The sequence below is a fragment of the Crotalus tigris genome, unplaced genomic scaffold (assembly GCF_016545835.1).
Source record: "Crotalus tigris isolate CLP2741 ecotype Arizona unplaced genomic scaffold, ASM1654583v1 scf7180000017804.1919176, whole genome shotgun sequence".
Taxonomy (NCBI): Eukaryota; Metazoa; Chordata; class Lepidosauria; order Squamata; family Viperidae; genus Crotalus; species Crotalus tigris.
This window is the reverse complement of record NW_024096647.1, coordinates 272,769-293,371: the sequence shown is the minus strand read 5'-3', so window position 1 is coordinate 293,371 and position 20,603 is coordinate 272,769. Positions and strand designations below refer to the sequence as shown.

The 20,603-nt window shown below is 39.9% G+C and overlaps 1 protein-coding gene across 5 annotated transcripts in view; it reads left to right on the top strand.

Annotated features, from left to right (window-relative positions):
• The window catches only part of EPHA7 (EPH receptor A7), a 194,805-nt gene that overhangs the window by 37,414 nt on the left and 136,788 nt on the right, over positions 1-20,603 (top strand). For all 5 annotated transcript variants that reach the window (XM_039342702.1, XM_039342701.1, XM_039342699.1 and 2 more), the window contains exons 4-5: positions 14,178-14,333; positions 15,252-15,587. In XM_039342702.1, coding sequence (XP_039198636.1) covers positions 14,178-14,333; positions 15,252-15,587 — 492 coding nt within the window. The remainder of the gene's footprint in view (positions 1-14,177; positions 14,334-15,251; positions 15,588-20,603) is intronic.

Sequence of the window (20,603 nt, the reverse complement as noted above, 5' to 3'; positions counted from 1 at the left end):
TAGCAGAAACTCAGGAGACAGACCAGTTAGGCTCATTGTACTCATCACATGCATCCACTTTTTAGGTTTACATTTATCCCTTTTAATTAGGAAAATTAACCCACTTAGATTTTTAGCTGTATAGGTAGAATTATTTCCCAATTCCTTGCCTCCATCTTGGTGAGTCTTGACCAGTTTGTATGCTGTACTGGGCACACATCTGGGTGTCATAAATTAGGATTTTCAGAAACCCAGACTTTAATTTATCAAAACTAGAATCAAATCCCAGCTATGTTATGTTGCATAACATAGCTGTGCAGCAGATTTTGTGTCAAACAATTTAATAGCAGCTAGGATAAAGCATCTTTATTGGCTTCAGTGCTGTATTAAAATGGCAGATACATTGTTAAAGGCCATATTGGAAACATGAATTAGACTAGGCTAGTAGACTTACAGCCATTCCTTAGTGACTGTTTGAAGTTACAATGATAGTGAAAAAAGTACTTATAACCAGTGGTGGGATTCAACTGGCTCGCGCCACTTTGGCAGAACTGGTAGCTAATTTTTTGTTGCCCAGGCCCAGAATGGACTTCCGGAAGAGGCATCCACAGAGAACTGGTTGTTCATATATTTGAATCCCACCACTGGGATTCAAATGAAATTATGACCATCATAGCATTCCTGTGGTCATGTGATCAGAATTTCGGTGCCTTGTAACCAGCGTGCATTTATGACTATCGCAGTGCCCTGGGGTCATGCAATTGCTTTTTGCAACCTTCCCAACTAGCTTCTGACAAACCAAGTCAATGGGGAATGCCAGATGTGCTTAATGACTTCATGATTCACTGTAGAAAAAAGGTCATTAATTTGGACATGACTCACTCAACAACCGCCTTGCTTAGCAGCAGAAATTCTAGTCTCAATTGTATTTGTAAGTTAAGAACTACCTGTATTTAAGAACAGCCTCCGAGAATAAAAATGAACCACACTATTGAATACATCTTCCCTATCCATCAAACTGGGTTTTTTTTTTCCAGTTTACAAAATAGAAGAATGATTACCTGGTATCCTACTTTCCTTTTCTATTCTGTGGCTGATGTATAAAATAAAATAACTGTATTTCCAATGTCTCTGTAAAGTTCTTTGATAAACAGATGTAGATAAGCTAGAGTGTTATTAAAGCCTCTTTCCTTTTTATCTTTTGTCCATCCTTCATCTCTCTTTGTATCCCACTCCCTCCCTGATTGTGCTTTCCTTTTGTCCCATGTTGTTTTGATGTTTTGCTCATATATTTTTTTGCTAGCTAACCTAAGTGGCTTGTGTGCTTTCTTGATCTCAGGAAATAACCTGCAAATACCCCCTTTCAATATAAATATCCTTTCTATTTTTTGCTAATAGTGTAAGGAAACTTTTTTTCTCCCTAGTCACATTATTAGCTTCAGATTCACACTGGATATGGCATGCAGTTTGAAGAGGAGAAAGTACAGGTAGTCCTCGACTTAAAATGGTTCATTTAGTGATCGTTCAAAGTTATAATGACACTGAAAAAAGTTACTGATGACTGTTTTTCACACTTACGACCATTGCAGCATCGCCATGGTCACATGATCAAAGTTTGGATGCTTGGCAATTGACTCATATTTAGAATGGTTGCAGTGTTCCGGGGGTCATATGATCACTTTTTGTACTCTGATAAGCAAAGTCAATGAGGAAGTCAGAATCGCTTAACAACTGAGTTGTAAAATGGGACAAAATTCAAATGTCTCACTTAGCAACAACAATAATTTTGGGCTCAATTACGGTCATAAGTCAAGGACTACCTATACTCCTTGTTACCATGTACATGCTTTTACTAATATGAATACAGAAATATTGGCCTAATGATCTCTTCTCCTGGCGCCAGATGGGAACCAGATGGTAGGACTATAAACCTGGGTGCTAAACAACCCATACGTATTGAGATATGATGAATTTCCTCTCCAAACACTGTCTGTGATGACTGAATGGAACAAGAGTTCCCCTATGTAAGTGTGTTGTTTCCATTACCTAATAAACTTTGTATTTTCTTATAATCCTGGCATCCGTTGTTCATTACATCTCCAGGATCTTCCCATGACAGATATTGCCATTCATAGTCATAGTTTGTCTCTCCCTACCAACAATACAGTAATCAGATTTTGGGTATAATCTGGTACGGTTAGAATATCACACAGTAAGTCTTGGAGCTATTCTATCAAGACATTTGAAATATAAGAAAAGCAACAGAATGTATACATTTCATACAGAATATACATAAATTATAAGTCACTTTTTTTTCAGTTACATTAGATATGCCTGCTCTTCAAACTAAATGTTGGATGCAGTTGATTAGCTAAATATCCTAACATTAAAAAAAATAGAGAAATTGTGAAAAAAAATGGTTATGGTAGACTGTGTGCATGCATATATGTATGCATTTATTTATGTGTATATATTATGCAATATAATAAATAATATAGTATAATAAGGGGACTGGTGAATAGCTTAAGCTTCTGAACAATTCTGACTTATTTTTTCCTTGATTTTTCAGTGGGTTGGTGGGTTCAAGTCACTTACCAAAATTCAACTGAAAGGAGATTTAGTAGAGAAGACACTATGGTAGAAATAAGTGCGATCTTCCTGTGTGTACTTTGCAAACACGATCTAAACTCTAATACTTTCCATCTATTCAATTAATCTGCCTCCAATTGGTCTGTTGTAATTAATTTTTGATTGTAACATTCTCCAGCAGGATGGCTGTAGAATCCACCGGATGGGTTATTACAGCCTTCCTGCTCAGCAGACTAGGTTAGAACTTTGCCCTGCCCCTCCTTTGGGTGTGACTCCAGTTTTGACTTAGTCTTGAGCTCGGCAGCACATAAATTTTCAGGCTCCGTAGTCAGATTAGAGTTCAATTTGAATTTATTTGGCTGAATTCAATTGGCAACATTCAAATCGCTAGCAAATTGACAAAATTAGCATAATAGGGAGGTGGCGGGCGCCTAGCCTTTTGGCAGCAAGCTCCGGGCCTCCTGCCGAGTCATTCTGATTGCTCCGAGACCGCTCTTTTCACCGCATCGATCTGGCTCGAGCTTCGAACTTCGGCCCGTCGGCTGATTCAACCGTTTCCTACATTGATCGAGCCTTGCAGCAGCAGCGGCCAGTGGCCGCTCAGCTGGGAGGCGGAGAGTTTTTCGGCAGCCAGAGTTGATCGGGGGAGCCTGCGCAGCAACGCTTTCCAGCCTTGCAAGGAGACGCGAATCTGCAGGTTGGTTGTAGGATTCCCCTTGGCCGGTTCTGATTAGTTGTTTATCTATATTTGTTTTTTTCTTGTTACCATTATTACCTAATCTCCTGCCTCCGGGGAAGCCTCCTTTACGGAGCGCGGCCACCATTTTGACCGTGTGTTTTTCACGGATGGCCGTTATTTTGAGGACATTCTTTCTCTGGATGCCATTTTGGGTGTGCTTACAGGCATCCACCATTTTGGGTGAGTCTACCTGCACGGAGATTCCCAAGTTCTCCTACTGAGTGAAGGGAATATAGACAGCCCTCGCAGGAAGAAGATCCAAAATACCCCAGTGGTCTGACTTTTCAACCCCACATTAGGGGGGGGGGAAGAGTACAAGCTCAGGCAGTCTGAAATTACTGAGTTGGTATTTGTTTTCTGTCAGCATATCTCTGGAATTGCTACTTTAGCAATACCTTTTCCTGGTGCAGGAGCGACTGGAAAGACCCCTTTTACTCCTAACTGCTCTAGTGAAGTGGCATTTGTCACTGGCCTGACAGGTTTTCTCCTTTGGCGAAGTACCTGACTGTCCAGCCATTGTGTTGTACAGAGTGAGGATTGTCTTACTTCCATCTCTGTCAACTGGTCTGCGTGCTTGAATTTTTCCCCCACCTCCAGGTATGTCCTACTCGGTATATCTTGTTCGCAATGGCAGACAGCGTCTCGCATTCAGCTCCACAGGGCTCCAGAATGCCCCCCCCACAACAACAAAAGCGCAGATCCACTGAATCTGAATCGGGGGGGGGAGAAAAAAGCTAAGACAAAGCATATTTCCCAGAAGGAGCCCTCAAAAACAGCTGAGCGAGAGGCCTCGAGGAGACATTTGGCATTGGAAAAACAATTCTCTAGGGCCCAAAGACTTAGATCCAATGAGGCTGACATAGTTTTCCCCGCCCCATTGGAGACCCCTATACCTGAACCTACATTTGTTTCTTCTCAGGAAATTCTATGGTCTTGGTCTCCTCAGGGGGAAACTGAGGAGGTTGGTTCCCCTTGCTCCTCATCATCTGCATCATCACCAGATCATGTTCCGGCTGTGGCGGGCCCTAGTGCCAGGTCTCAGGAGGATATATGGTCTGCTCAATTTCAGGCCTTTATGCAAAATGCATTCACTCAGTTTATGTCCTCCAAAGGTCAACTGACCTTCCAACGTTCATCGCAAAAAGGGAGGGCCACTGTTTCCACCAGAGATGTTTCAGAGACCTCCTCACAGCTGGGAGAGGCGGAGTCAGTGGACCTTGACATAGCTGACATGCCCTTGTCGGAAGATGAAGAGGCAGACCCCAACTTCAGGTCTCTTTGACCCCTCTCTTCTTAAATCTCTCCTAATCAAAGCAATTACCACCGTTAATCTAACTTCTGTACAGGAGGAAAAACCTTCTACCAGTCAGGAGTCCAATCCTCTGTTCGCGAGGAAGGTAGCAGAGGACAAGTACATTCCTTGCCCAGAGGTTTCCCGCACCTCTGTGAAAGATCAATGGTCCTCGCTGGCAGCTCCACCTGTTCCTAACAGCGTAGAAAAGAAGCTGTTTAACGTTTCCCCTTCATTTGCCTCACTGTTGGAGGTACCCACTGTTGATAGTCCTCTGATCTCACTGTTTTCTACATCTGCTATTCCAGGGGACATGGCAGAGGCCCTGAAAGCTGAAGACAAGAAATTTGAGCTCTCTCTCCGTTGGGCACACCTGGCCTCGGCCTGGGCGGCCAAGGCGGCAACTTCCTTCTTCGCCAGGGCCTGCATCTTGTGGCTTCGCGAGCTACAGGCCAGCGTCCCTCCAGATCAGGTTAGAACACATCAAACTTTGGTCAAAATAGTGGCCACTTCCCAATACATGGCAGACGCTTCCTTACACTCAACTAAATATTCTGCAAGATCTATAGCTGCCACGGTTGCCTCTCGTAGGCTCCTATGGCTGAAACATTGGAAGACAGACTTGAAGGCTAAATGGCGCTGTCCATGTCTAAATACAGCGGGACACTCTTGCTTGGATCTATCTTGGATCCACACGTTAGCGAGGGTAAGGACAAACGCAAGATCTTAGTCCACTCTTCAAAAAAACTGGACAGGAGAGTCCCACAGGAGTTCCATAGACAAAGTTTCTGTCCCATCGGCTCCTGGGAGTGGAGACAGCCCTTTCGGCCAGGGCAATCCTGGGACTGGTCAAGAGGCTCGTGATCCTTCTACTCCAGACAGGATCGTTCCCAGGATCGCCAAAATACTGGAGCCAAAGGCCAATTCCAGTCTAAGCATCCATTCAGGGGATCTGGAGGCTGCCCTTACAGGCGGTCCAAGTGACGCCAGGCAGGACTCTCCCATTGGGGGTTGGCTGGAAAGGTTCAGCGACATCTGGGAACTAACCACCTCCGACGCCTGGGTATTAGAGACCATCAAGTACGGTCTTACCCTAGAGTTCTATTCTCCCCCACCAGACCGCTTCATCATGTGCCCTCTCTCCCGGAACACTACCAAGGCAAACTTGGTAGCCTCGGCCATTTCGCATCTGGTATCAATTCAAGCCATAGAACCAGTACCAAGGGACCAGGAAGGGAAGGGGTTTTACTCCATTCTCTTCGTGGTTCCAAAGGTCTCAGGAGGGTGGAGGGCAATACTGGATCTAAAGGGACTGAATTATTTCTTAACCTACAGAAGGTTCAAGATGCAATCCCTGAGGTCCATACTAGCCAGCATCAGGAAGGGAGACTTCCTCTCTTCAATAGACCTCACAGACGCGTACCTACATATCCCGATTCACCCGCAATATCGCAAGTTTCTCAAGTTTTGCTACGCGCACCGACATTACCAATACAGGGCCTTACCCTTCGGTCTATCCTCAGCTCCAAGGGTCTTCACAAAAATATTAGCAGTCATAGCGGCCCACCTCAGGCTGATGCCAGTGCGCGTACAGTGTTACCTGGACGATATTCTAGTCCAGTCCAATTCTCTCCAGACAGCACAGTTAGACATTCAGATCACAATACTTACCCTTCAGAATTACGGATTCTCTCTGAACTTCAAAAAGAGCCACACCATTCCCACAAGGAAACTCCAACACCTGGGGGCAATAATAGACTCATCACTCTGCAAGGTATATCTTTCTCTGGAGTGTTGAACCAGCATCAGGAAACTGGTCCATCAGGTTCGGAAGGACAGGAGGGTGTCTCTGGCACAGCTGTCAAAACTCCTAGGAAAGATGATATCTTGCATGGGCATCGTTCCAGTCCAGGCTCCTACAGTGGTTCCTCCTTCCTTATTAAAGACAGAACCTCAGTGCTTTCAACAGGAAGGTCACAGTCCCACATCACACATTACGGTCTCTACTTTGGTGGACATCATCTGCGATGACCAAAGGAACCATATTCAGAGAACTGACTCGGATCACTCTCACAACAGATGCGAGTCTGTTCGGTTGGGGAGCTCACCTGGGGACCCATCTGGCCCAGGGACAGTGGACCCGCTTGGATCTCACCCACAATATCAATTGGTCGAACTCCGGGCCATACACCTAGCCCTCCTTCAATTCTCTCCTCTAGTAAAAGGGAAGCATGTCCTCATCCTGACCGACAACGTGGCAGCAAGGGCCCACGTCAACAAAGAAGGAGGGACCCGGTCCTGGGAACTGATGCGCGAAGCATCGGCTCTGGGTCTTTGGGCAGAGTCAAACTTGGGTTCCATCAGGGCAGAACATATTTCAGGGGAGGCAAATCGTCAAGTAGACTCTCTGAGCAGAGCCAAGGTGGACCATGCGGAATGGCAACTGGATCCGGCTCTGTTCGAGGAGATCTCACGGAGGTTTGGGTGGCCACACCTGGACCTATTTGCCACACCGACAAACACACAGCTTCCCAGGTTCTTCTCCAGGCTTCCGACACGGGGAACGGAGGTAACGGATGCCCTTCGATGTCGGTGGCCAGTGCAGCTTTTGTACGCCTTCCCACCACTTCCTCTGATACCGGCTACCATACGCAAGCTGATCCTGGAAGGAGCAGAGGTAATCTTGATTGCTCCACATTGGCCACGGTGTCCGTGGTTTGCCGACCTTGTGGATCTCTCAATATCACCTCCGTGGAGGATCCCTCCGGACCGAGTGGTCCTCAGCCAGGGCAACCTTCTACATCCCGACCCGCAGTGGCTACAACTAGCCGCTTGGCACTTGAGCGGGAAGGTTTAGCCAGGCAGTCTTATTCATCCGGGGTGATCTCAATGATACAAGCATCGAGACGCCCTTCGACGAACAGGATCTACGACGCCACATGGAGAGGAGTCTGCAAGTGGTGTTTTATACATAGGTTAGAACCACTCTCGGTCACTATTCCAAATATCCTAGATTATTTGTTAGAAGGTCTGAATAAGGGTTTGTCATCCAGTACTATCCACAGGCAACTAGCGGCCCTTTCAACAGTCCTTTCCTGCGACAATTCCAGCCCCTTATCGCAACATCCAGCAATCAGTGCCTTTCTAAAGGGAGTGGTCAGCACCAGACCTCCGATAGTACATCGCTATCCTTCTTGGGATTTAACCAAGGTGCTGCAGACCTTGACATCATCTCCATTTGAACCTCTCAGTTCATGTTCTCTTCACTTCTTGTCTTTAAAGGTAGCGTTTCTAGTGGCTATTACCTCAGCTAGAAGGATCTCGGAATTAGCCGTGCTGTCAGTGAGGGAGGATTTATGCACCTTCTTCGAGGACAGGGTGGTCCTTAGACTGGACCCCTCATTCATTCCAAAGGTTAACACTATCTCAGGAGCTAATCCTCCCCAATTTCTGTTCCAATCCCACGCACAGGTTGGAACATCAGTGGCATAAGTTAGACGTACGCAGGGCTCTGCGTTACTATGTGAAGCGCACTTCATCCTTCCATAAGTCGGAGGCTCTATTTGTATCCTTCCAACCTTCGTTCATGGGGAGGAAGGTTTCTTCCTCGACCATAGGTAGATGGATTAGGGCTTGTATAACTCGAGCCTATTCTTCTCAGTCAATTCCTGTTCCTCCGCACGTTACAGCTCACTCAACACGCAGTGCTGCCGCGTCGGCTGCGTGGTCCACGCAGGCTTCGGTGGAGGAGATTTGCAGAGCTGCAATGTGGTCTTCTCCTTCGGCGTTTGTCAGACATTACCATGTAGATGCCTTTGTGGCGGCTGATGCGGCGTTTGGCAGGCATGTACTTCAACAGGTTGTTTCTTCTCAAGGTTCACGAGCCTAGACTCTCCCTCCCGAGGGGACATGAGGGCTTTGGTATGTCCCATCCGGTGGATTCTACAGCCATCCTGCTGGAGAAGGGGGGTTGTCTTACCTGAATGCCTTTTCTCAGCAGGATGATGTAGAATCCACACCCTCCCGTGCAGTTAGTCTAGGCAGGTGTAAAACAAATGGAGCCATTACGTTGAATTCGTCAGAGCTGCTTCGCCTTGTCAAAACTGGAGTCACACCCAAAGGAGGGGCGTGGCCAAAGTTCTGACCTAGTCTGCTGAGCAGGAAGGCTGTAATAACCCATCTGGTGGATTCTAGATCATCCTGCTGAGAAAAGGCGTTCAGGTAAGACAACGCCCCTTATTTTTAAAAAGATACACTCCTATTCTTTATTGGCTAATAGGACTACCCACTTCCTTCTGGAATGGCAAACCAGAACATATATGAGCCCCCTTTTTTTTCTGTTCAAGCAGCCAAGTTGCTTCTGGGATTATAGAACTGCCTTAGAAGCTTCTCCCAGAAATCTCAATGAAGTGTCCTTCACTTTTTTATTATTATTATTTAAATAAAGTGGTTGTGTTCATGTACATGCTGACAGAAACAGCCAGGAACAGTTTCTAAGGCAGCTAATCTAGTCTGGAAAATGACACAGCTATAGAAAAACAGTGTCTCATAATGTGTTCCTGTGTATTCCACGGTTTCCTCTTTCTGAATTTGCATAGCCTATTATCTAATGTGGGGAAATCTAAATGTCTAATAGTGATTATAATTTATTTTTTTTCAAAATGGAATATATTTGCAGTAACATTAGAACCCTGTGAGCATTTTAGTAGCTGTTAAGTACCTCAATTATATGCTAAAATACATATTTTATGAATGCATTGCAAACTTTGGGCTGCATTGTTTTTAAAAACAGATATTACATTTTTTTTGTTATTTATACAGGAATCTTTCTCCAACATAAGACGTTTTATGTTTTCACACAGATCACAAATACATTTTTGGATGTTCCGCATGCTAGGTAGACCCTGTTTAACTATGAAAGTAAACCAAATGTAAACATTGTTTCACCTGGAATCCATCTGTGATTCTCTTGTCTTCACAATCTGTCATCTGTTTTTCCTCTGTGAGTGCTTTATCATTTCAGATGAGTGCTTTTGTTATGTTTCCCCTCCCCCACCCAAATTTACACTTAGTGGTAAGTGACATTGCCAAATCCTCAAGTTCAGCCAGGCAGATTTGACAAACTATCAGCTGAGCTGAGACACTATACTGATGATCAGGGTATGCAATTAACAGAGACAGCTTTATTTCACAGTGCTGTGACTCTTGCTTTACTACTTAGAACCTCACAGTTATGGATTTCAGTTAGTAGCCCCCCCAAGAAAAAATTTCCAGCAGATAAACCTGTCATATAGATATCAAAATTTTGTTTAGCTCAACCATAAAGAATCTCCTTCTGTTCAAGTTTGATTTAACCTCTGTCCTATGGTACTATATAGTTATTTCATCCCAGAATGTTTTTAAATAGGAATCTCTCTCCCTCTCCCTCTTCCTCTCCCCCTCCACCCACACCTATATTCATTCTTTCTTATACACATTTTTTAAAAACATATGTGAATTTTTTCATAGTTTTACATTTATACTCAATTCACATTATTTTTTTTAAAGGAATAATATAGGTTATTTTCCCCATAGGTAATAACTTTTGTTAGTTTAGATGCTGGCGCAGTTGCCTTTCAAAGCAATTATCCATTACTAGTCAGACCTATATATTGCAACAAAGTCTTTTAAAATACCATTTTACTTTAGTGTTTTCCATATTTGGTGATTTATATCAGATGTCAACATTTTACAAGTTAGCACTATTATTTTCAATATCTTATTTAATCTTTTCAGAATCACTTTTGAATTCATTTATTTATTCATTTTGTGTACCATAAAATAACTAATATTTCAATTTTCCCAAAATGGTTTTTTTTAAATAAGAGAGAGGGAGTTCCATCTTGACCAATTAATTTCCATTCAAGTATAGAATTAAGCTGTGATTGACCAGATTCCAAAATCAAATGTATATTATATGTAACATTTCACTGTCTACTTCATGCTGAATGGTATGTGGAATTGATAGTAACTATCATTAGAGCCTTCACTTTTTTTGCAGGGACAGGAGGTTGTATCCATACTATTTACATATGTAGTGAATTTAAATGACCTCTCATCTGTATTGCATATGTCTGGGCAGCTGACGATACTTAAAAACAGATTAAAAACAATAACAAAATTATCAGTAAAATAAATAGCAATCAGGAAAAATAATCAAGTAACAAGTAATAATAACTTGCAACAGGTAATAGAACCAAGATACACACACTATCACGATATTTAATGATCAGCCCATCAATTTCTCTAAAACAGCTATTGACAATGGCTCTTAGAAGAATGTAGACCAAGGGTCTTCAAACGTGGCCCTTTTATGACTTGTGGACTTCAACTCCCAGAATTCCTCAGCCAGCATGCCTGCCTGAGGAATTTTGGGAGTTGAAGTCCACAAGTCATAAAAGGGCCAAGTTTGAAGACCCCTGATGCAGACAATTATAACACAGATTATTTTTAATGCATATTTCCTGTATATATAAACTATTGCTTCCCATTGGGATATAAAAACAGTAGTGTTAAGAATTGAGTTTGATGGCCCAATCTTAGGTGATTAAATGAACTCCTGACCTAATTGAATTTATTTGCTAACCTCAGCTATTTCAGAATAGACATGATTTTAATTAGTAAACAGATTCACCCCCCCCCCCAGTTTTGTTTCTAAACTCTTAGATTAAAAGTTCTGGGAACTGTTAAGGCCTTTTCTTCCTGACCTAAGATTCTAATCGTTTTGTGAATGGCAGATGGTATGAGATACAATCTGACTCCTCGTTTATGTTTCCCTTCTGTTCTTTTCATTCCTTAACTGACATTTTTGAACAATAGACCATTTTGGGGACAAAGTTCTGGTGTCCTAAGTGCTTTCTGTTAAATCCTTTGCGAACAACACTTTCTCTTAGTAGATGTGACTTAACTTTTATTTTCATTCTAAGCTTTTCAGTCATCATGTCTTTAAATTAAAATTGCGTTGTTAATCTGCTTACTTAGAAGTAAGAACCAGTTAATGTAATAGACCTTCTGAATTGACATCTATTGGATTGTGCTGCCAATTTAATTTAGTTACACCATAGGTTTTTGTAAGCTATTTGCCGTGGTGGAGATTTGCATATATATTAGCTTTGTCATCACTTGATGATTTGAATGTATCTATGATGATTTGATGTGTTTGCACAAAAAAGGTTGTAGTCAGTAAAATTGACTGGATATGGGAAAAGGCACACACACACACACACACACACACACACAAATATATATTGAGGAATAATGAAAGAATTGGTGTATTAAACTATGATATTTACGAGCCATCATTTTAAAATGTAAAACTAAAGCAAGACCTTTTTCAGGCAGAGATATTTCTCTATTGGGTAAACAACAGTGAATGAGTCAATTTTGATAGACATTATGAATATATATATGATAGTTCCAGTATTATTCTCCGGAAGGAGAAAAACATATCTGAGAAATACTTGACAGGTGATAGTAGACGTTTGCTGGTGTGCAGCCAGAAGATAGTTCTATTTGAAAATTTCATTTTCGTTATTGCAGAAGAACCATTAAAAGTCCTGTGTATACTTTTGCATCCAGTGTAATTATTTGATGGAAACATACAGTACATAGCTTTAAACACTACTGCTATTTAAAAGAAGTATATGGAAGATTGCTTAGTTGAAACTATTAGTGTGACTAATTATTAGTGTTCAGACTTAATTCTCTCCCACCCATTTATTGTAGATTTCTGGGTCTTTTTCTTGCACTGTTTTGTTTTTTCTGAAGTCCAGTAAGTATGTTTTCCATACTGATTTAGCTTGGGGATCTAGGTTGTGTAATGGTTATGCTGATTTCTTAATGTTGGTTCTATTTTTTATTTTTTTTGTGACTCAGCTTCTGAATGTGTGTGTTGTTTTTATAGTTATGTGTTTTAATAATTTTTTTACTGTTAGCTGTCCAGAGTCATGAATTTGAAATAGGTGAAAGTATAAAATGAATGAATGAATGGATGGATAAATGAATGAATGAAAGAAACATTTTATGGTAAGGTGGTTATCATTGTATAGTAGCTACTTATATTTCCTGCAGCTTGGGACACACACCATATACAGATCTACAAACACATATTTATATATTAAATGCCATAGGAAGCATACGTTACCTTTGTACAGTTATAGTAATAAATGACTATAATTGTGGTGATAGTGATTATTACAAGAAACTAAAGACTGGCATGGCCAATGCATTTCTCTTGCACTCCCCTCCTAATTTGAAAATAATTCTTTTGTTGATGGCCTGTCTTAATAGATTCAGCTTAAGCATGAATCCATTACTTTGATAACTTAGTTGGCCATTAATACTGTTATGAGGGACACATATTTAAAATAATACATGTTTGTTTTATTTTCTATGAACAAAGAGCTGCTCTGAACCCTCTACTTGGAGTGTTGCTTAAGGAGCAGTCCTGGTGGATTTGTCTTATATACATGCTCAGAATACTGGGAAAGATTCTTCCAAGCAGCCAGGCTGAGTCTTCAAAACACTGTTCATTTGCACTTTGTCCCTTCAAATATTTTGCACAACACAATTGTTTATTGTTGATTTTTTTCAGTTAACTGAACAAACTGCACTTGATTATAAAATGAATATTTCTTTTACTATGGGAGAAGGGATGAGACTCACATCTCAGATCATTACTAGCATAAAGATAATATGTAAAGAATGGTTATAGGAGTACAATCTTTTTAAAAGATATTTCTGTGGTTATAGAATTGTGAGGGTAATATGATCGCAATAAAAATTGATATTAAAATTCATGTCACCTCAGATTGGATATAAGCTGATGGAGAATACTGAAAAGTTTCATATCCTACTTTTGAAAATTGCATAAAGTCTTCAAGTACAATGTTTTGAAAATCTTCACAACAAATATGTAAAACAACTAGAATTAATAATATATATTATATGAAAACAGGTTTTTGATTAAAAAATTGCTTGTCCAGCAATTTTTTGTGGCTGCATATAAATTTATTAAGTAAAATAAATTCATTTAATTCAATAAGGTCATTTATAAACTGGCTTTAGAACAAATAAACCTATAAATCTGGACTGCAAAAGTCTGAATGAACACTAGATCAAGGGTCCACAACCCCCCGGTCTGTGGACTGGCACTGGGCCGTAGCATGCCAGAAACCGGCCACACAAACAATTGAAGCTCCATCTGAGATATGAGGGCAGCACATGAAACCATGCCCCATCCAGTCCACAGAAAACCTATCTCCACAGAACCGGTCCCTGGTGTCTAAAAGATTGGGGGGGGGGCACTACTCTAGATGATAGGAAAGCAATATAGAAAGTCCTACCATTTTAGGGTGATCTTTTGCAACCCAGATTTGTGCAGTCTGGTGCTCTAAAATAATACAATTCCATTTTCAGACAAAAATGTAAAAGTTTTGAATGTGTTTATTAAGAGCACACATCATATGTTTTCTATATACCTGATACTGTTTAAAGCAAGTTATATTTAAAATAATACCTGTTTGTTTCCTTCTTTCCTAGCCTGTGGACGTGGATTCTATAAGTCATCTTCACAAGATCTGCAGTGTTCCCGCTGCCCAATGCACAGTTTTTCAGACAGGGAAGGATCTTCGCGATGTGATTGTGAAGACAGCTATTACAGAGCACCTACTGACCCACCCTATGTTGCATGCACAAGTGAGTTATTCTTGAATTGCTTGCTGTTGCTTGGCCAATCACAATCATTGATTTTCCCTTCCCCCATTTAGTTCTGTATAGCACAAAAAGCAACAGTAGGAACATTTTCAAATGCATTTTGCAAAATAGCAAAACTGAGAAAATAAAAAAGAAGCAAGATAGAATCCAATAAATTTAATGGCTGGGTTTTTCAGCAAAACCTAAAGAAGACGCTGAATAAACACATAACTGAAGGAAGGAGAATATGGTTCTTATAAATATTTTCAACATGATATATCTAAGGAGGCTCAGCATTGAATTAAGAATTTCTGAGATGAAAAATGTGCCATTGGTAGGTAAAATGAGGACCCAGATTGTTGGGGGCAATGTAAATATATATATATATATATACATTGCTTACTGGTGTACACCGCTTAGAGAGTGCTTGCACTTAAAGCGGTATATAAGTCTCATAAATAAATAAATAAATAAATTAGTGAATATTTGCAGGTTTCTCAAAAACAAAGCTGTGCTCCATGTTCTTGTAAACCACATTACAGAAGATTAAAAAAAATACCTAAATTTATTCCAACTTAAGCATTTCGAAAGGAGCAAAAAACTCATTTTGAGGAATTCTCCGTGAATCAGCTTCAGAGGCACATTAACCTATCTTTTAATTTCAGACAAGAAAAGCTGCAAAAGGTCTGAGTAAATACATAGAAAGTACCTTTGTTCCTCAGTGGAAAATAAATATGGCTTCTTGTCAGCTGAATTCAAGTAGGGTTTTTCGGTAGTGTCTAGTAGACAAAATGGAAAGTTTAAAGCCTGGCAAGCTTTAGCATGGGTAATTAAAACATAAGCTAAATTTTCCCTGCTGATTTTTCTTTTAATCTCTACTTCCCCCTCCCCCTCCCTGTTTTGTGTTTGTATTTAACAAAGGACCGCCATCTGCACCACAGAACCTTATTTTCAATATTAACCAAACTACAGTGAGTTTGGAGTGGAGCCCTCCTGCTGATAATGGAGGAAGGAATGACGTGACCTACAGGGTATTATGCAAGAGGTGCAGCTGGGAACAGGGTGAATGTGTTCCCTGTGGGAGCAATGTTGGATATATGCCCCAGCAAACTGGATTAGCAGACAACTATGTCACCGTCATGGACCTGTTAGCTCATGCTAACTATACTTTTGAAGTTGAAGCTTTAAATGGTGTCTCTGACTTAAGCCGTTCCCAGAGGCTTTTTGCAGCTGTTACCGTTACCACTGGTCAAGCAGGTAAGTGTTCATATTTTAGTATACATAGAACAAAGAAAACTATATTGTTAACAACTGAGAGGAGGCATAACTCATTGCACACAAATGCATCAATCTCTACATTGCCAGTAGCACGTGATTGGTGTGATGCTGATTGCATAGGTAGCTTTATGTCAGAGAATTTGGGTTTCTGATTGCCTGACGTTTTCAAATTCTGAATGGTTGCCAGCCTGAATTTTAATGCAGATTGACTAGCTTACCAGTTAGGCTAGTTTACTAGTTAGCAAAAAGGCAACAACTATGCTTGCCTAGGCATCACCATTTTGGTCAGTGACTTTAAATCAAATCTGATAAATAAAATATCTCTTTCTGCTATGTGGAATAAGATAGAACTGTTAGCTTTATATAAACAATGTAACAGCTGGGTACTTTGCAGCTCCATTAATTGAAATAGATAAGTTAAAGGTTTGCTTAAATTTGCTTCAGTGGGGCTTCGAAGTGCTTAATGTTGGTTGAATTGTCCCTTATGAGTTTAAATTATTTTTGCATGTGTTCTTAATTTATTAAGGAATGTCTAAAACAGAAATACCATGATTTACTAAGGCTTTCACTGTTCAGTCAATGTGCCTTAAAAGTATTGCCATCTAGTATATTTTCAGAGTTATATTTAATTTTGAAACAATTTGAAGCCTTCAGTAAATACCTGATTTACCATAATACAATCAGTGTTCATAGTGTTCTTCCAAGATTATGCTTCCAGTGTATTTCGTAGCTTCAGTTATTTTATGATGAAATTCAGTGAGACTATAACAATTATTCTTTGCGGCTTATATTTATGATAATCTGACAGGTGAAATGTCAGGCAAAATAATATCAAACTAGAATGTCCCCAAAGGGAAAAATGTGTTTTTAGTGATTTTGCATATTGAAATAGAAAACTTCCTATTCAGGTATGTGAAATAATAAATTGCTTGTTGATAAAACAGTGATCTGAGAATGCTGTGTTGTTCGTGCCTTTTTATTGTTGGGGCAGAAGAGATTGGTAACCATAGCTGCTTTCTGAGATTTCAGTAAAATTCCTATGTGAAGTATTTTTTTCAAGATTCAGGTGAATATCTTTGGACTGAAGAACTATTTTGCGAATATTGAATATTAGGTTATGCTTATAGTAAGCAAACTGTATTCAGAGAATAACACAGGATCTACATAAGAGATTAGATGAATTCTTTTTCTTTTGTTTCATTATTTCTTTTTGTTTTCCCATCAGTCTTTAATCAGACATTTATGCAACCTTATCTTTCCAAATGTTATTAGCAAGGAACATCACATATGCAATTCCCATTTAATCCATTCTTTCAATATGCCTGTTTTCACGTCGTGTAGTAATTCTTGGAATAATTTTAATGCAGAGCCTTATTTTATTAAGCAAAAATGTTCATGCATGTGACCTGTTAGTAAATAGTTAATATTTCACTAAATAGTATGTGTCAATTAGTCACATTGATTTGCTTATGATAATTTCTCCTTGCTCCAGTTTAAGAAATAATCCGAATAAATAAGAAGGAAAATATACATGATCAAACTAAATTAAGTATTGAATTAAAGGCCTTTTCCAGCTGTTGAGTTACAGTAAAATAATTGGTGTAAATTTTGCCAAGCTCATATGCTTCATTGCCTCTGTTTCAAGGCACCACAGTCACTTGATTTTCCTTCAATGCATGATGAAAGCTGCCTTTAGACAGAACATAGAACATAGAACCAGGGCTAGAAGGGACCTTGGAGTCTTCTAGTCCAGAGGTCCCCAACCTTTTGGGCGCCAGGGATCGGTTCCATGGAGAGAGGTTTTTCCACAGAGCGGAGGGGGCGTGGTTTTGTGCGCTGCCTGCATCTTGCGCAGGGGGCTTTGCTTGTTTGTGTGGACCGGTTGCTGGTATGCCGCGGCCCAGTACCGGTCCACAGCCTGGGAGTTGGGGACCCCTGTTTTAGTCCAACCCCCTACTCAAGGCAGAAGACCTTATGCCATCCCAGTCAAATGGTTGTCCAGTTTATTTTGAAAATCTCCAGTGACAGCATAAGGCTAATAGGGGAGTAGCATAAAGGTTGGGGAGGGGGACTTGCTTTTATTGTACAGTTAAGAATGACTCAAAGCTATCTTATTCATGCACTGGGGACAAAATAAAGATAAGATTATGAGAACACAGAAATAATAGATGTTGGGAGAAATAATCTGATCCTTAACTGTTATCCTTTTTAATACCGTTGCTTAGCCTCTACCTGTTGGGAAATGGGAATAGCAACATTGCAACATTGTGATTGTGATTATTAAGAAGATCTAACTTTCTTCATTAGAGAGTTTCATAATTTGGATTCTGCCACACAAAAGATCCTGAGTGTTTTTGTCTTAAAATTGGCTGGGGAACTTTTCTGGGATTTGAAATCTACATATCTTAAAGCTGCCAAGTTTGAGAAACAGTGTGCTAGGCTCTTGATCAGTTTGGTTGTTCTCCTCTGCAACTTTTCTTTGTCCTCATCAGTTGTCTTCAGGCTCCTAAAGCTGTGTACCACTACTTATGCCGATCTGGGGATATCTCAGTAGCGCTTCTGAGGCATATACTCCTCTGTTATTCCATTTAGAGTGACTCTCGGATAACTCTCAGCTACCCCATCCTGAAGAAATTTCTGGGCAGAGAGCACAGCTTCCATTTCTCCTTTGGATAAGAACTAAAGTATACCCTCTCAGTTTGCCCATTCTTTGCCTCTGTTTGGTCTGTTCACCTTAAACTTGTAGCTGAGGATTTTGACTTTTATCTGTACAATTGTATTATATGTTATTCTACTTCACCATTATTGTACTCCTTGTCTTGTGTTCTTACATTTTTATCCCTTGCTACATAACTTATATTTACTTAATGCAGACTGTAATATAGATTGATGGATCTATCCATTTTAATTTTGTAGGATTTATTTTCTGGACCTATGCCTAATATAAATTATTTGATTTGATTTGATTTGATTTGATATCAGCAGCTGTGGAAAATTCAGGAGAATAAATCACAGTTTGCATAAATCACTGTATTCATACAGTTTCACCCAGATATAGGTATTTTAATTGAAAACAGTATGGTCTATGATTTTGAGCGGTTAGGCAAGATACAACCCTTTCAAATCACTTATGTCCTCCTAGATAGGAAGACAATCTCACAATAAGTATTAAATTAATTTCAATCAGTCCACTACAAATTTATTTTTTTAATTAAATCTTCTCTTCGATTAAAAAGGTAAGATTTATTTTAAAATATTTCTTAAAGCAACCTTTTACTGGATTCACATAAATTAATTAATTAATTATGTTATTTAGGCCTAAACCTAACATTGAAGACATCATGACCATACTGTCTATATCAACTGCAGCATTTAAAGCTTCATTTGTGGATTAACCATTTTTTCCCGTGGAACAAGAAAAATGAATTGCAATGTGCAGAAGGATAAAACAACAAAACAGCCAACCAAATCAAAGGAAACCATTAATTTAGCACATTGGTGGAAAATGATGTTATCTGATGATAACTTGCTGAATTTAAATGTGCATATGTATTTTGTCCATGGTTTTGTCATGTTAATAGCCAGGTTTTCAGAATGCCAGTTGATATTGATTTTCAATACATAGACATCCTGAATCTCAGCATCAACAGGAACTAAGGCCTTTCAGACAGTAAGCATTGTGCACTATGTTCAAAAAAAATAATAATCCATTTCTCTGTTATGTGCATGGAACAATTCATGAAAGAAACATTTTGTACATCCTTATTTAGAATCAATCATTCAGTCCATGAACAAAGAAAACTTTTCACTCCCTTGTATATCATTTCATTTTGCTTATACTAAACTGTGTATGTTATGGTAATCCCTCTTCTCTCTATTTTGCATCTTTTATTATATATTTTATGCTTTGACTACCTCAGTAATTTAAACATGATTCTGGATCATGTAAGAACAAGTTTAAATAAACTCTCCCAATATAGATTGTTAGCCGGGTCACTATATATACATTCATTGGTGGCAGATTTTTCCATTTACTCCTACTCTCTGTTTTCTTTGTTTTAACCAGTTAATAGATCACATGAGAACCTCTTGTTTCATTCTGTAACTTAGGACTTTTTTCAGGACTTTGATGGCTTTGATGAACTTTGTCAAAAGTTGTTAATCTGAATAAACTACCTCCTCTGTCCACCAGTCTTTCTTTTAAAACTTATTGAGATTCTCAAAAATTCTGAAAGATTAGTGAAATTGAGCATAAGTGTTTAGAAGCGTCATTGATTCCTTTTGTAGGAGTCTTGTCTTTACATGTATTTTTAATTAGGCATCTTTAGTGACTAAAGATGCCTTTTAACTATGTATGTAAATAAATAAACAAACCCTTTATTATCAAAGTATAACATGTATACAGTGAAATTGGCTGAGCCTCCCTCTGTGCCTCCCCTCACCACAAACTCGTGATGACTACAAACCCCCAACTTATTCCACCCTGTGAGATAATTGCGCATCACGTCGGCCTCACGAGTCTGTGATGCATAAGGTTATAAAGTTATGTCCCATTCAGAAGCCTAACAGCCCATGGATAAAAGCTGTTCTTCAGCCTGTTGGTACGGCTGGCTATGTTTCTGTATCTCCTACCTGATGGTAGGAGAGTAAAACCAGAGTGTGAGTCATCCCTGAGAATTTTCCTCACTCTGCCAAGGCAACAGGCCCTGGCGATGTCATCCAGTGGAGTCAGAGAACAGCCCACAATGTCTTGTGCTGTGCTCACCACCCTCTGCAATACCTTCCTGTTTGCGCCTGTCAGGCCAGCATACCAAACCATAATACAATATGTGAGAACACTTTCAATAGTAGACCGGTAGAAGAAGGTCATGTATTCAGTTTAGGCATCTTGATGCACTAACCACAGTTAAGAATGCTAAGCTACCCATTGTACATCCAAACCATTTTCTAGAGATGCTTGTTTATATTTGTTTCATGTTTGCTCATGCTTTCTAA